The sequence below is a fragment of the Chamaea fasciata genome, unplaced genomic scaffold (assembly GCF_029207755.1).
Source record: "Chamaea fasciata isolate MVZ Bird 193981 ecotype frontalis unplaced genomic scaffold, bChaFas1.0.hap1 SCAF_3, whole genome shotgun sequence".
NCBI classification, from domain to species: Eukaryota; Metazoa; Chordata; class Aves; order Passeriformes; family Sylviidae; genus Chamaea; species Chamaea fasciata.
In genome coordinates, this window is record NW_027094088.1 from 19,965,069 (window position 1) to 19,978,468 (window position 13,400).

At 38.4% G+C, this 13,400-nt stretch overlaps 1 protein-coding gene across 2 annotated transcripts in view; it reads left to right on the forward strand.

The window, feature by feature from the left end:
- Positions 1–13,400, forward strand: part of GPATCH2 (G-patch domain containing 2) — a 118,433-nt gene that overhangs the window by 1,377 nt on the left and 103,656 nt on the right. For both annotated transcript variants that reach the window (XM_066178247.1, XM_066178246.1), the window contains exon 2: positions 8,109–8,822. In XM_066178247.1, the coding sequence (XP_066034344.1) occupies positions 8,109–8,822 (714 nt within the window). The remainder of the gene's footprint in view (positions 1–8,108; positions 8,823–13,400) is intronic.

A 13,400-nucleotide genomic window follows, 5' to 3' on the forward strand; every position in this document is an offset into this window, starting at 1 on the left:
TTTTTTTCCCTGTGGGTATTTTTTTCTCTACATTTTTCTAAATGAGAAAACTTTCAGAGAGATTTTATTTGCCCAACTGATAATTATTTGCTGTAACAAGTTTCCTGGTGTTGCTAGGCATCCAAATTTGCCTGGTGTAAATATAGCTTCCTTCTGTAGTTCAGAATGTTTCAGAGAATGAGGTATATTCCAGTGGCACAAGTATTTTTATTTGAGTATTAATGCTACATACAGTAGAAACATTGCTCAAGACATTCCAAACATGTATCTGTGTTCTGTCAAAATCTTCACTATTTATTTGACCTGTCATTTGTCAGTCATTAAATTTTACTATTTTGTGTCTACATAAAGTAATTTAGTTCCAGAAGCTTCTAGAGTAGCCCTCAGCAACATGAGGTGTAGGCATATTTTTCTGTAATTGTCATCAGACAGTGATGATTTTGCTTATGGTAGTACACTGCTCAGAGAAATTCAGTAAAGAGGAAAATATTGAAATGCTGTTCATTAAAAATCTGACCACTCCTCAGAGTTGCTCTTTTATTCTTCTACACAAGTTATTTCAGAAGCTGTCTGTTAAAGGAGGCCTGTTTGAGCGGGATGCAGGGAAATACTTTTTCAATGTCTGATACTTGATGTAGAAAATTAGGAACTTGTGCTTTCTAAAAACATTAAGATCCTAAAGAGGTGAGTAGGTTCAGAACAGCTACAGAGTAAAATTTTTCACTTTGGGTGGTAAAGCTTCTCCAAAGCAGAATGTTTTTCATTTAAACTGTGAATTCATGTAGCAGTTTGGGAATAGTATGCAGTTTGGATACTTGCTGAGCACTCTGATTCTTTTGATAATGACTGTGGTGCTTTAGCATATTACCATGATTTGGCAGGTCATGTGATTCTGCACCTTGACAATTAATTAATGAAGTCATACTTCTGAAAAGGGCAGGCATATCAGTAAATGGCAGCAATGGGATTGCAGGAATTGCTCCCTCTCATGATAAATTGCTCCAAATCTCATTTCTGGCTGACCAATTCATTTGTGTTAGAGCCTTGTTAAATGTAGTTCATGTCAGCATCTTTCTGACTGTATGCCATTGCTCTGTACTGAACACTTTTTCACTGTTAAATATGAGTAGACTGATAGTATTTATTGTTGTGCCTTCTTAGATAAGCAGCAGTTTTAGAAAAGTCAGATGTACTTTCTGCAAGTTACCCTGGTCCTAATTTTTAGAGGGATCAGCAGTATAATAGGTGATAAAATTAGATCGTTCCTGAAACACATTTTATTGTAAAGGGCAGAACTACAGAAATGGTCAGGCTGGAAGGAATCACAGTGGGTCGTCTGGTGCAACCTCCCTGCTCAAGCAGGCTCATCCCAGAGCACATGGCACAGGATTGCATCCACATGGTTCTTGGATATCCCCACTGCACTCTCCCTGGTCAACGTGTTCCAGTGCTTGGTCACCTGCACAGTAAGAAGGTTTTTCCTCATGTCAGGAAAATCCACAAGTGCCAGAGGTTTACATCCAAAAAGGAGACAGAGGAGTCCTGCAACTTTATTTGAATAAGGGAGAGAGTCCTCTGGGGAACACACCCCGGGGGATTTTCTCTCTCGAGGTTTCAGAGGGCACAACCTCCTTTTATCTTAAACTCCTGGCTGCACCTTTCCCTCTTCCTTTCCCCATTGGCTGAGGTACTAGGATGGTACAGCCTTCCCTAAATGCCTACCACATATTCCTACCTCGAACCTACTTTCGAGGTTTCTAAAACTTTTCTAGTTTTCTAAACAAAAACTTTTTTTTAGTTTTCTAAAGCTAAAACTTTTTTAGTTTATGAACCCCAAAGTTCAGAAACTCAGGCTTGTGCAGACCCCAGCTTTTTTGTTTTAAGAGCTGAGCTGTCTGGGCTCTGCAACGAACCTGCTGCCCAAAGTTAGTAGAGACATTAAGCCCCATTTCAAAGATGTTAACACCCACACCTTGACCCATCAAATTGTTTGTAAAGACATCAGTTTTTCTGGAAATCACTCCTCTTCCTATTTCTCAATTTGTCTTTACAAACCCTACTTATTATTAACTTAACCCTTTCTAACAGTTGAAACAAGCCCTCTGAACTTTTCCACATCTAGTCCCTGCACCAGGTGTGGCAAGTAAACAGAGAATAAAGCAGACAATGACATTTCATATTAGTCCATTAATCACTAGAGGTCCTTGTCCATGGCTGCTGATATCCAAGGTCTCCCATCCTTTTCCTCCAGCTGAGAAGTCCAAACCTCTAGGGCATTAGAGACCTTGGCCCGAGTATGATGGGTCCACCTGTGTTCAGCTGCCATGGCTGCTGTCTCTGGCCTCCTGGTTGGAAGTTATGAACAACAAAGTCCAAAGGCAGCATCTGTGCTAGCATCTTCCTGTTCAAGGAACCCCAAATGTTGTCAAGTAACCCCTACCAGGGGTTCCAGTGACCTCAAGTAACCTCAAGTTACAATTTCATCCGTTTCTGCCCATTGCCTCTTGTCCGATTGGAACTATCGACAAGAGCCTGGCTCCGTCCCCTTGGCCCCCTCCCTTCAGATACTGACAGACACTGATGAGGTCTCCTCTCATTCCCTCTTCTCAAGGCTGAACAGGCCCAGCTCCCTCAGCCTTTCCCAGAAGGGAGAAGCTCCAGTCCCTTGATCCCCTTCATAGCCCACTGAGTCTGCTCCATGTCTTATCTTATGGTGAAGAGCCCAGAGCTGAGCACAGCTTTCCAGGCCTCATCAGGGCTGAGCAGAGGGACAGGATCACCTCCCTTGACCTGCTGGCGTTGCTTTTCCTGGTGCTCCCCAGGGTACCTTTGGACTTGGTCTTCTTGGTCAAAAGGCCACTGGTGGCTCAGGGACAGCTTGTTGTGCACCAGGACCCCCAGGTCCCTCTGCAGAGCTGCTTTTGAGCATGTCAGACCCGTCAGACAGCCTGTGCTGGTGCACAAGGGTAAGGAAACTCCAGAACGTTCTAAAGAAGTTTCTGAAGTACAGAGTTGCTACCAAGAAATAATGTCTAGTATTTGACTGGAGGAATAAAACGTTTATAGCAAATGTTTGCATTCAAATATATAGGAGATGTATATTGGATATAGAAGAAGTTTGTAGACATTTCCAGCAAGTCTGATGACTTATGCCCTGTAGTGATGGTTGGTATGGGATAGAAGGGATGGCTCGTGGTGTAGCTTTGCATACCTGGTGGTCCAGCAGATAGTGCCAAAGGACATAACTAGGTATGGATGTGGAACTGGATGCTTTGTCCACCTCTTGGGGATGGCATTTTAAAGACAGGGAGTTTAAATAGTCTCGGCGCAACTTCAGTTTCTGCTCATAGAATTATTAAGCTTGGAAAGGCTTCTGAGGCAGAGTCTGACTGTTACCGCAGCATCGCCACGTTCACCACTAAACCATGTCACCAGCTGCCGCATCCACACATTTTTGAGCACTTTCACCAGTGCTTCCACCACTTCTCTGGACAGTTTGGTTCAATACCTGACCATTCTTTCCTATTTTTTTTTTTCCCCACTGAAGAAATTTTTCTTAATACAAAATTTTTTTTCAACCTCCCCTGGTGCAGCTTGAGGCCATTTCCTCATCTTGTTACCTGGGAAGAAGGGAAACATAAGCTTCTATGTAATAGAGGTTTATCGGTGATTTCCTAATCTGCCATAGTCTCTTGCCATCTTTTTAATAATTTTTACTTAATTGTGTTGCTTTGTTTTGCTTCCCCCTTTGTGTGTCCGAAGAACCATGATAGTTCCTTTAGAGTCTGTAAATTCTTCACGTAAGGCAGTGAGATTTATTGTGTGCTGCTCTCTACAAATACTTGCACCTCTTCAATCCAAATTTCATTCACACTCATTAATAAAGCAGAGCTCTCAAAATGAGTGCTTCTAAGGCTTTGTGAAAATAGCTTCTGAGCTGTAGAAATGGGATTCAAAATTGTACCTATCTGAAGATAAAGGTACTGTGTGTATACAGCTGTGTTACGAGACATCAGAGAATCCACATGGGAAAAGATTATAGGAATTCAGGTTTTATAATCCCGATGTTGAAGGAACTATTTGATTTTTCTTGTGCTTTTAGCTTGTGATCAAGGTGGTTTGTGAAGGAAGCAAAACTCATGGTTCTTTTTGGGATTGATGAAGCACAGATGCAGAATAAATTTAGCTGCAAGAAGCCCCAGTCCTGTTTAACAGGAAAAGGGTACAGAACGAGAAAGTAAATGTAAACCAGCTGTTGGTTTGGCAAGAGATAATGCCTCTCCTTAAGAGTTGTTCAACTAAATTAGCTTTTCCATCGCTGTGTGTTAAATATTTTGTGAGCAGTCAGCTCTGCATTGTTATGTGCTTTAGGTGAGAAGTGAACACAAATGATACTTTATTTTCACTGTAGAAGTGAGTGCCCATTATTTCTATTACGATTTTCAGCTTGAATATTAATACTGAGCAGAAACTGTGTGATCTGTTTTGGAGTAGATGAAAGCGGTTGTGGTGTCTCCTGCAAGCAGGACTTACATGCTTTGTTCTGGTAAGGGTTAGAGAGGAAATGGGTCAGCCTTTGGTGAACTACATTAGAATTGCTTCAGATAAATGTAAAGGTCAGTGTAGGCAAACTAGATTTCTCTTGTAGTAAAGTAAGATCCTCTCCTAGTGAGGACATTACAGTTTATTGCTAGCTGTGGGCTGTTGCTGTAACAGCATTTTTATAGCCTTATGTGAGTCGTGCTAAACTGTGGCTCATCTTAATATTTTATGTACCTCAATATGTTGTTCTACATTCATTGTAACAACCTTTGAAATTTCTTGTCTTACTGAACACTGCTGATTCTCACTGGTAATGTCCTTAATACTTCTTGTAGTTATTTTTCAGCTTGTTTCAAATGCAAATATTTTCGTTACAGTTCCATCTGCAGCAATGATTAAAATTGTTTCATAGGTTTCGAATACAAGCTTGACAGCTGGTTGCAAACAATAGAGAAAGTTTCAAAACTGAGTTTGTCTGATAAATAATGCGATAATAGAAATATGCTCCTCAATTTTGAGGATAGAACCGTTCATATGAAATCTGGCTGGCTGCTGCTACCTTTGAGGGTTTTTTCCTTCAATTATAGCAGGAGAAATGAGAGTGCCGAAAAAATTAAGCGAAAGAGATTTTTGGGGTTTTCAGGAGGAGTTTTAATGTGGACCACTGGCATGTTGAAAGTAAAAAGTGAATAGAAAGTTGAAGTGTTTTGTGTTTGCATTCTCATTCTATTGGAAAGGAGCCTGCATTGTCCCAAGTTGATAAAGTAATTCTGGTAATCATACTAAGGAAGCATGCTGAAATAATTAAAATATTAATTTGTCTGATCTACATAGGAGGTGATGCAGTTATGATTACAGTTGTATTATACATTGGACCATGGCTGCAATTTTTAGGGCAAATAAGGTCACTGCCCTGTACAAATCTTAATTCAGGAGTTGCAATTAAGAGACTTGATATTCAGTAGAAAAGATTAATTGCAGGAGTACATAATATTCAAAGTCATAGTCTGCTGTAAATAAAGTCCCTTTGCTGCTCAGAGTCATTTAAGAGTCTTGCTATTCATTTACTTCAAAAAAATCTGAGGATGTTCACTTTTCTTGAGTTAACGTCTTTTGATCTGGCACCATCTTTATTGCAGTATTTTGGGAGGAATTCAGGGCAAGTTTCATTCAGGTATAAAAATCTGAGCTGAATATATTGTGTTTGATCTTGAAGCATTTTGGAACTAGGGCAATTTTAGAACCGTACTCATGCCATTATCTGGAGTAAATTGGTATGACCACTCTAGGAGCTACATTAATTTTAGTGATATAGTTACCCAGACAGATTAGGGATGCTGAATTGAAGGAATTAATCATAGACTATGGTGCAAGCCATTAGTGTCCCTGTCTTCTCTTTCTCTTTTGCTTTGTGCTGCAGGATCACTAAGAGAATGGGCTGCAAGAGATTTATATAAGGTAGTTCATATTCTGGCAGGTTTGTAGAAATCTGTTCATTTGGAGAAGTAAATCTGGGATTAAGCCTACAAGTTCACTTCTTGGTGCACCTTTACTTCTATCCCTTTGCTAAAGATGCCAAAGTGTGTGGCAGGAAGGGCTGGGCAGGTGTTTGAGGGAATTGGTGTCTCAAATTAACCCAAATGTGCTGCCGTTTCTCTGTTCAAGTGTTACCGCTTCTGTTAAATAAGTGCAGAAAAGCCCCTTACACCTCAGGGGCATCTCATTTCTGATAGGTGCACCTCTGGGGTTTGCCTGTCCTCATGGGACTTTAACAGGAAGGCTGAAGGGATGAGGGCCCTCCCACTGCAGCTGTAAGCATGGAGAAACATGGGCTAATGCTTCTCTTTAAGCATCTTGTGAGCCAAATGGATTAAGGAGAAAGTGTAGCACTTTTCCAGAGCTGTCTCACTATTTACTTAATAATTTACATTATATTAAGCCAATATAATTCTGCTGTGCTAAGAGCCAAAGAAAACATTAAGAGGGAGTAATATGACTAGAGGTTACATCAGGACAGAAAAAGAGGTATGGAAAATAAATGCAAGTGACACAGCAGTTTCAAGAATTCAAAATAAGCTTATATTTCTACCACTTTCTGTGCTTTTATTGTTCTTGCAATTGAAATGTTTAAAGTAAGTATTTCTGAAAATGGTTTAAAAGGAGGATATATAACTTGTTTAGGTAAGTTATTCCATGAGCTTTTGGATTTCTTAAACATGTTCTTCACTTCCTCTGTTAATATTTAAGACTTCCCATTCAGCCATCACTCTTAGCTACCTTTGATGTTGGAATTTGTGCTAAGTGGCAGAGGGAAGCTATCTCTGATCTGTCTAGGTTTTCTCCACGTCTACAGCACCGAGTATGTGTAGAAAACTTGTTATTATAGGTTCCACCAGCCATTTATACTGTGAAACAAAGTAAAGAGTCTTGCTTTTAAATGTCCTCTACATAATTTCCTGAAAGTAGGTCTTCCATATGTATCAGTTTGTGCAATGTAGTAGCAAGCATGAAAATTATTCTTTGCTTTACCTCAAGGAAAGGGGTCTTCTGATGTTTTGATATTAAGGTCTGATTGCTGTGTTTATGGAGAAGGTTCACAGCCTTCAGAGAAGGATTAGAGTTCAGCAGCAATCATTTAATGTTTTTGTAATTACATTCATGTAATGCATGGGTGAACTTACTGAAGCATACTGAGTTACAGATGTGCTAAATGCTAGTGAAATCTGAACAGAGAGAAGCAAAACATTTAAAAGGGTAGGGCCTTAATTTGACACTATGTGTTTAGGGATTTTTTCCTTATGCAAGCATGGGATTCTATGTATGCATCTACATGTGGTAGAAAACTTTGCATTTCATTCTCTAGAATTATCTGTAGTTGAGTATTCTCTCAACCTAATATAACTTCACTGAATCCATACTTTCTAAAAATCAAGCAGATATCAACCATTTGGAAAGACAGAGTTAGTTGCCTTTAGGAAAAAAGTCATTATCCAAGAGTTGCTGTCTCAACTTCATTTTGGCATTTAGGCAGCATTAAGAGAGAATCGTCCTTAAAAATATTTTATCATAATGAAAGTTTTAAGCAGAACACGTTAATGTACATCAAGGAGAATATTATGTATTCCATTTCCCATTCCTAAATTTAAAATGTGCTCCTTACCTGCAATTAGAATTAATGCTCTTTGTTGATGTTCTTACCATATGGAATCCCTGACAGTCGTATAAGTGTGATGAGATTAATTAAAACCAAACAATAACAGTGAGGCCAGAAATAAATGAGGGAACCCACTGGCTGCCTCTTCTTTCCAAGGCAGAGGTTTGGGAACATACCTTTTAAAGGGAACTTATTCTGGTGTGCTGCAAATATTGTAGGACTGGATGGCAAGGTTCTATCTCTTGGCACAAAGAGTCAGTGGCCATCCTATGAAGATTATTCTACCTTGCCTAAGGTGACTAAAATGATTTTGCCAAATGAAGTTGTTGTATTCTATGCTTAGCACTTTTAATTCATTTTTTGTTTTCTTGTTTGTGGTTTGTTTTTTTTTTTTCCCCTTTGAAATCTCTAGGCATTTCAGTAGGACTATGGAGGAGCTGGTTCATGATCTGGTCTCAGCACTGGAAGAAAGTTCAGAGCAAGCCAGAGGAGGTTTTGCTGACACCGGAGATCACTCTCGAAGCGTGTCTTGTCTTCTAAAGAGACAGGCAAGGAAAAGGAGGGGACGGAAAAGACGTTCGTTCACCACCCATCATCCCTGGGAGACTGGCCACTGCCTAAGTGAAGGCTCCGATTCCAGTTTAGAGGAATCAAACAAAGACTACAGGGAGAATCATGCTACCAAGAAAGACCACAGTGATTCTGATGACCAGCTGTTGGTTGCTAAACGTAGGCCTTCCTCAAACTTAAATAACATTAGAGGCAAAAGACCTCTGTGGCATGAACCGGATTTGGCTGTGGACAGTTTGGGAAACAGAACTTTGCGCAGGAGGAGAAAGGTAAAACGCATGGCAATAGATCTGCCGTCAGAAGTCTCTAATGCACTGGCAATAACTCAGCAGCAGGATAACAGCAGAGATCAAGAAATGGACAATAACAATAAGTCATACCAGCACCAAGAGTTTTCCAAGAGCAAAGTCAAAAAAAGAAAAGTATCTGCAGCTCGACAAGGTCCAGAAATCTTGGATGAAGGAGTAGTTATAGAAAATGAAGAAGTGAATCAAGCAAATAAGGACAAAATGGAATATGAGGAGCAAAAAGGCTCAGATGAGAACATGAGTGACAGGTTATTCTTTCTTTTTCTTTTTATGGAAACTTTTGATATTATTTGTTTGCTTTTATTACTGTTGCTTGTATTGGGAATCTTCAGTTTTTTTGTTGATTCCAGAGTTAAAATTCTAGCATCAATAGTATTTGTTTTAACAAATTACTCTTAATTTTTTTACATCTACTATTTTTTTGTGTGTTAGTCGCTCAGGTTAAGGAATTCAGCATAAAATAGAGTGATGTAGCAGAGGAATAGCCAAGAAAACAGTTTTGTGGAATAATACGTTCTAATTGTTTCAAGATAAAGAATGATAAAATACACATACGAATAACATGTGTTTTTCTGGATATTTCAAGCAGTAACAGTTGTCAGATAAGAATTTAGTGTTTTTCCAATTTCTAGACATTGGTGCTTTGATTGTTATCTCCATTTGTCAGAAAGGTTGTCAGTGTTTAGAGTCACCATTTAGACAGTATGTTCTGGTGTGTCATGGGCATAAAAAGTCTGCAGGTTGCCAAGGATATACATCATTTACGAAATGCAAAAACCAATTTACAGTTCAGAAACACCTGAGCTTACCATTGGAAAAATGGAGGAATGATGACCCTTTGGCAGTACACCTCATCCATCCATTCCAGACAGCAGTCATACTACAGTGGTAATTATTTCCAAAGTACTGTTTCGACAACACTGTAAGGTGTAAGTCATTTTTCCACCATACACAGGGGATGTTAACTGCAGGGCCTGGTAAGCCTGGTTTTTTTATTCCACATGCCAGGTTCTGAATGCAGAAGTGTCAGGAAGACAGACACATCTTGAAAGATATAATTTTGAGCAGTTCCTTGACAGCACTTGCTTCCCTGGTTTTTTTTGTAGGCATTTTATCTATAAACTGTTAAGCCTTTTCCTTACTGAATTGAGATGCAGAGAGTGGTTTTGACCAGAGCGATCAGATGAGTTACTGTAATAACAGCAGCGTTGGTAAGGGGCTCCACTATCACTCCAGTGATAGTCAGAAAAGTCCTAAGTCTTTTTGTTACGTACTGGCTCTGTCCTTCACCTGTGAACAAGAAGCAGCTGAAAGAGCTGAATGAAGCCCAAACCTTAAACATTTTTCCTTACATGTTAATTACTAGAGCAGAACTCATCCTTCAGGGCAGCCAGTGTAACTTCAGACATTACCCTTTGACATGCAAGTTAGGGAGGAGTCTGTGCAGTCAGGAAACCTTTAGAAAACTACTCTTTTCTTTGGAAGTACTTGGAGTCTGTTCCTCCAAATCTGGGATCTAAAGAAAGATGTTTAAAAATTTCCTTCAAACTAGGAACCGTTGCATAGTTTTTCATATCTCCATAGTCTCGCTGTATTTTTTATTTATAAGAGACTTTCTGTTATGCTACAAGGGTAACTTTTTCAGCTCAAAAGTTCTGTAGCTAATTTTTGGGTGGAGAGAAGAGTGATCAATATGAATATTCTCTTGTAGACTCCCATAGCTGAGCTAATCAGGTCAGTCTGAATCTTCTTTCTCAAAAGAAATGTTATAGTTTTAAAAGTTGATCTTCCTCTTCAAAATGCTTGATGTTTTGTTACCCCAAATCTTGCTTTTGCTCAAGTCATACTCCAAATACTTGTCTGTGGCCCCAGTAAATAGTCTTTAAAACCATTCTCATTTTCATAGGGTTTTCTGCTCATGCACATGGTAGAGTGATGGTCTGTCATTCTACTGAATTGCTTTCAGTGGTCAGCTGTACCAGAAAGCTTTGAAATCACTGAATTAGAAAACTTGCATTTCATAGCGTGGTTAGAAATCTGCCATATCTAGGCCTCTCAGGTGACACTCAGTTGATCAGAATATTTTGTATGTGCATCATTTTAACTTGTTTTAGTCTAACTTTACTTAGGTGCAATAGCACATTTATTAGAGATCGTTTAGCTAGAAGAATTTGAAAGAACCAGCAAACTCCTAAGAAAGAGCACGTTCTGAAAGTGAAAGCTGAGATTTTAAAAGGGAAGATGGGATTGTACAAGACACAAAGAGCTAACAAAGCATCTTGGATAACACTTGCACTTCAGCAACACTTGCTGGAAGAGGAAGAATAAAAAGTATACAAAGTTACTTTTGTTTTGTATGCAATGTGTGCAGTAGTATTCAGTGCAATAGTTCAGTAATTCTTAAAAGAAAGACTAAGTTTTTTAGAAGTTTGTTTTCTAAAAAAAAACAAAGCTGATAATTTTTAATGGGAGTTAAATTGCTTGGCTCTAAAACCAGTCAGAACTTTGCAGTGTATACATGTCATTATTTGAAAATAATGTGTTTTTGAAGTGCACATTAAAAATGTAAAGTGACACTTCTTTTGCAGTCTTTTATCTCTGTATGGGAGTGTTCAAACACCAGACAGCAATAACCAGGTTTTAAGTGCATGATTCAGAAGTTGGACAAGGAGTCTTCAAACTCTTGAAATGTCAGCATCTAAATGATCCCAAAGATGACTTCCTGGGAGGATTGTTTTAAGCACTGGAAATGCTTAATATGATTTTAGTGATCAGAGCTTATCCATCCTTATCCTCAATGGACAGTTTTTTGTCAGTTTCAGTCAAATTCAGCAGTGTATGAAGTTCTGGGTGCTATGTAATTCCCAAAAGCTTTGGCACTTGTTTGTGTTTGAAGTGACTAAAGGGAGGTGAAATCTCCACTCCCTGTTTTGGAAGAGAAGCAGCAGTGAAGCTTGGAGGCACCACCCGCTGAGGCCAGCGGGGAGAACAGGAGCTGGTCAGGTTGTGGGGACAGCACAAAGCTCCCATGTCTTGTATGAAACCAAGGCACCAGACAGCTTGTTAGGCATGGGAACTGCAAATGACAAGTATTTCTTCTTTGTTTCCATAAGCGTAGAAATAAGGATGTGAAAGGTTTTTGGATAGCTTAGCTCTTCCTTCCAAATTTTTGCTTTCCCACACTGTTTTATAGGACTAAAAGGAGTCCGTGTGTTTTTCCTTTTTCGTGGAAGTCTTGGTGGGAGTGGAATTCTCATTACAAAGCAAAGGAATTAGCAGTATACACTGCAAAATTATATTAAAACTGCAAATATATTCCATCGTAGCAGGTTTCATGTACTTAGATATTAATGTATTAATTCCAGAGGTTTTGAATTTATTTTGTGAACTTCCATGTAGCAATTATCTCAACTAATCCCTGCCCAATGTGGCTGTGGCCTGAGGGCAGTGTATGCTGTGGCTGCCATGGATGTGGCATGGAAGTGCCATGCCATGTGGCATGCCAGTATTAGTTTGAATTTTTAAATTTTTAAAATTTTTTTTCCAGAATTTCAAGTAATTATGTTTTTAAGTGCTGACTAGTCCTTTGGTGAGAATTATTTCACAATTGAAATATCTTATTTAAGAAACAGAAGGAGACTGTTCTCAAAGTTGGAAATTTTGGTAGGGAAAGTAGCTGAAATATCAGGGTTGAAAGGATTTCCTGACTTTATTTTAAAACATGCAATTAAACAATAAATTGACAAGAAGAATCTATGAAGAAGGGATGTTTTTTCCTTTGAAATGGATGATGTAAAATTGTGCACAATGAAATCTGTGGACAGTAAAGCCATCTGTGTTTTAATTAAAGTGAGGATGGGATGCTTGCTAAAAGGGAATTACTAGGACCGCAATATTAGAAAGTTCTTGGTCCCCCTCACGAAAGATATTTCCATTCTCATTGCATGCACATCACCTTTCTTCCGCTTGGTGCAAGTGTTTAAGTCTGTTCTGATTATATTATGTATATTATATTATGTATAAGATATAGTGTAAGTGTTGCTTGTGCATCAAGAATCTGGATAAGCCTAAGATGCAGCAAAGATTAAGACAACTTAATCTTCAGACACAGAGCTATGTATATAGATATATAGATATGTTTTAAAAACCTCAATCACTGCTTTGTGTCACCCACTACAATATTGTGTTTCAAATCCTGATGGGATGCCTCCCAAAGGAAGATGCTAAAAACATATATATGCTTGTAATTAAATAAAAAGTAGATTAATTTTATATAATTAATATATTCATATGAATAATTTATATATTTATATATTAAAAACCCCAAGACTTGCTTTTGTGCGAAATTAGAATATGAAAGGAAATATTTTTCTCAAGTGTGCTAGTTATTTGATAGAAAAATAAAAATAATTTAATTTAATAATTTATTATTTAAAACCAGAAATAATTGAAAACAGTTGATTTCAGGTATAGTACAGCATGAAAATTGTAATATGAATAAGTGTACAAAGGTAAACAGACATAAAGTTCTTGTGGGTTGCTTGTATGGGCACATCCAGAATAGCCGTAGTATTTATAAAATGCACTTGAATTTGTCTGCTGAAATGAGGTGTTTGGGGGTTTTTTCAAATTGTTCTACATCTCAAAGTAAGTAAAATGTGATAAAATTTCGGTGAGAATATTACTTCCTTGACACAGCTACTCTCTTGATCAAAAGTGAAATAAAGGATTTAGAGAAAAGTCCTTCCATGTGAAACTCAACAAAGTGCAATCTGTGTTATCAAAAGACCAGTCTGATTTACTATTTAGAGACACATGGATTAATG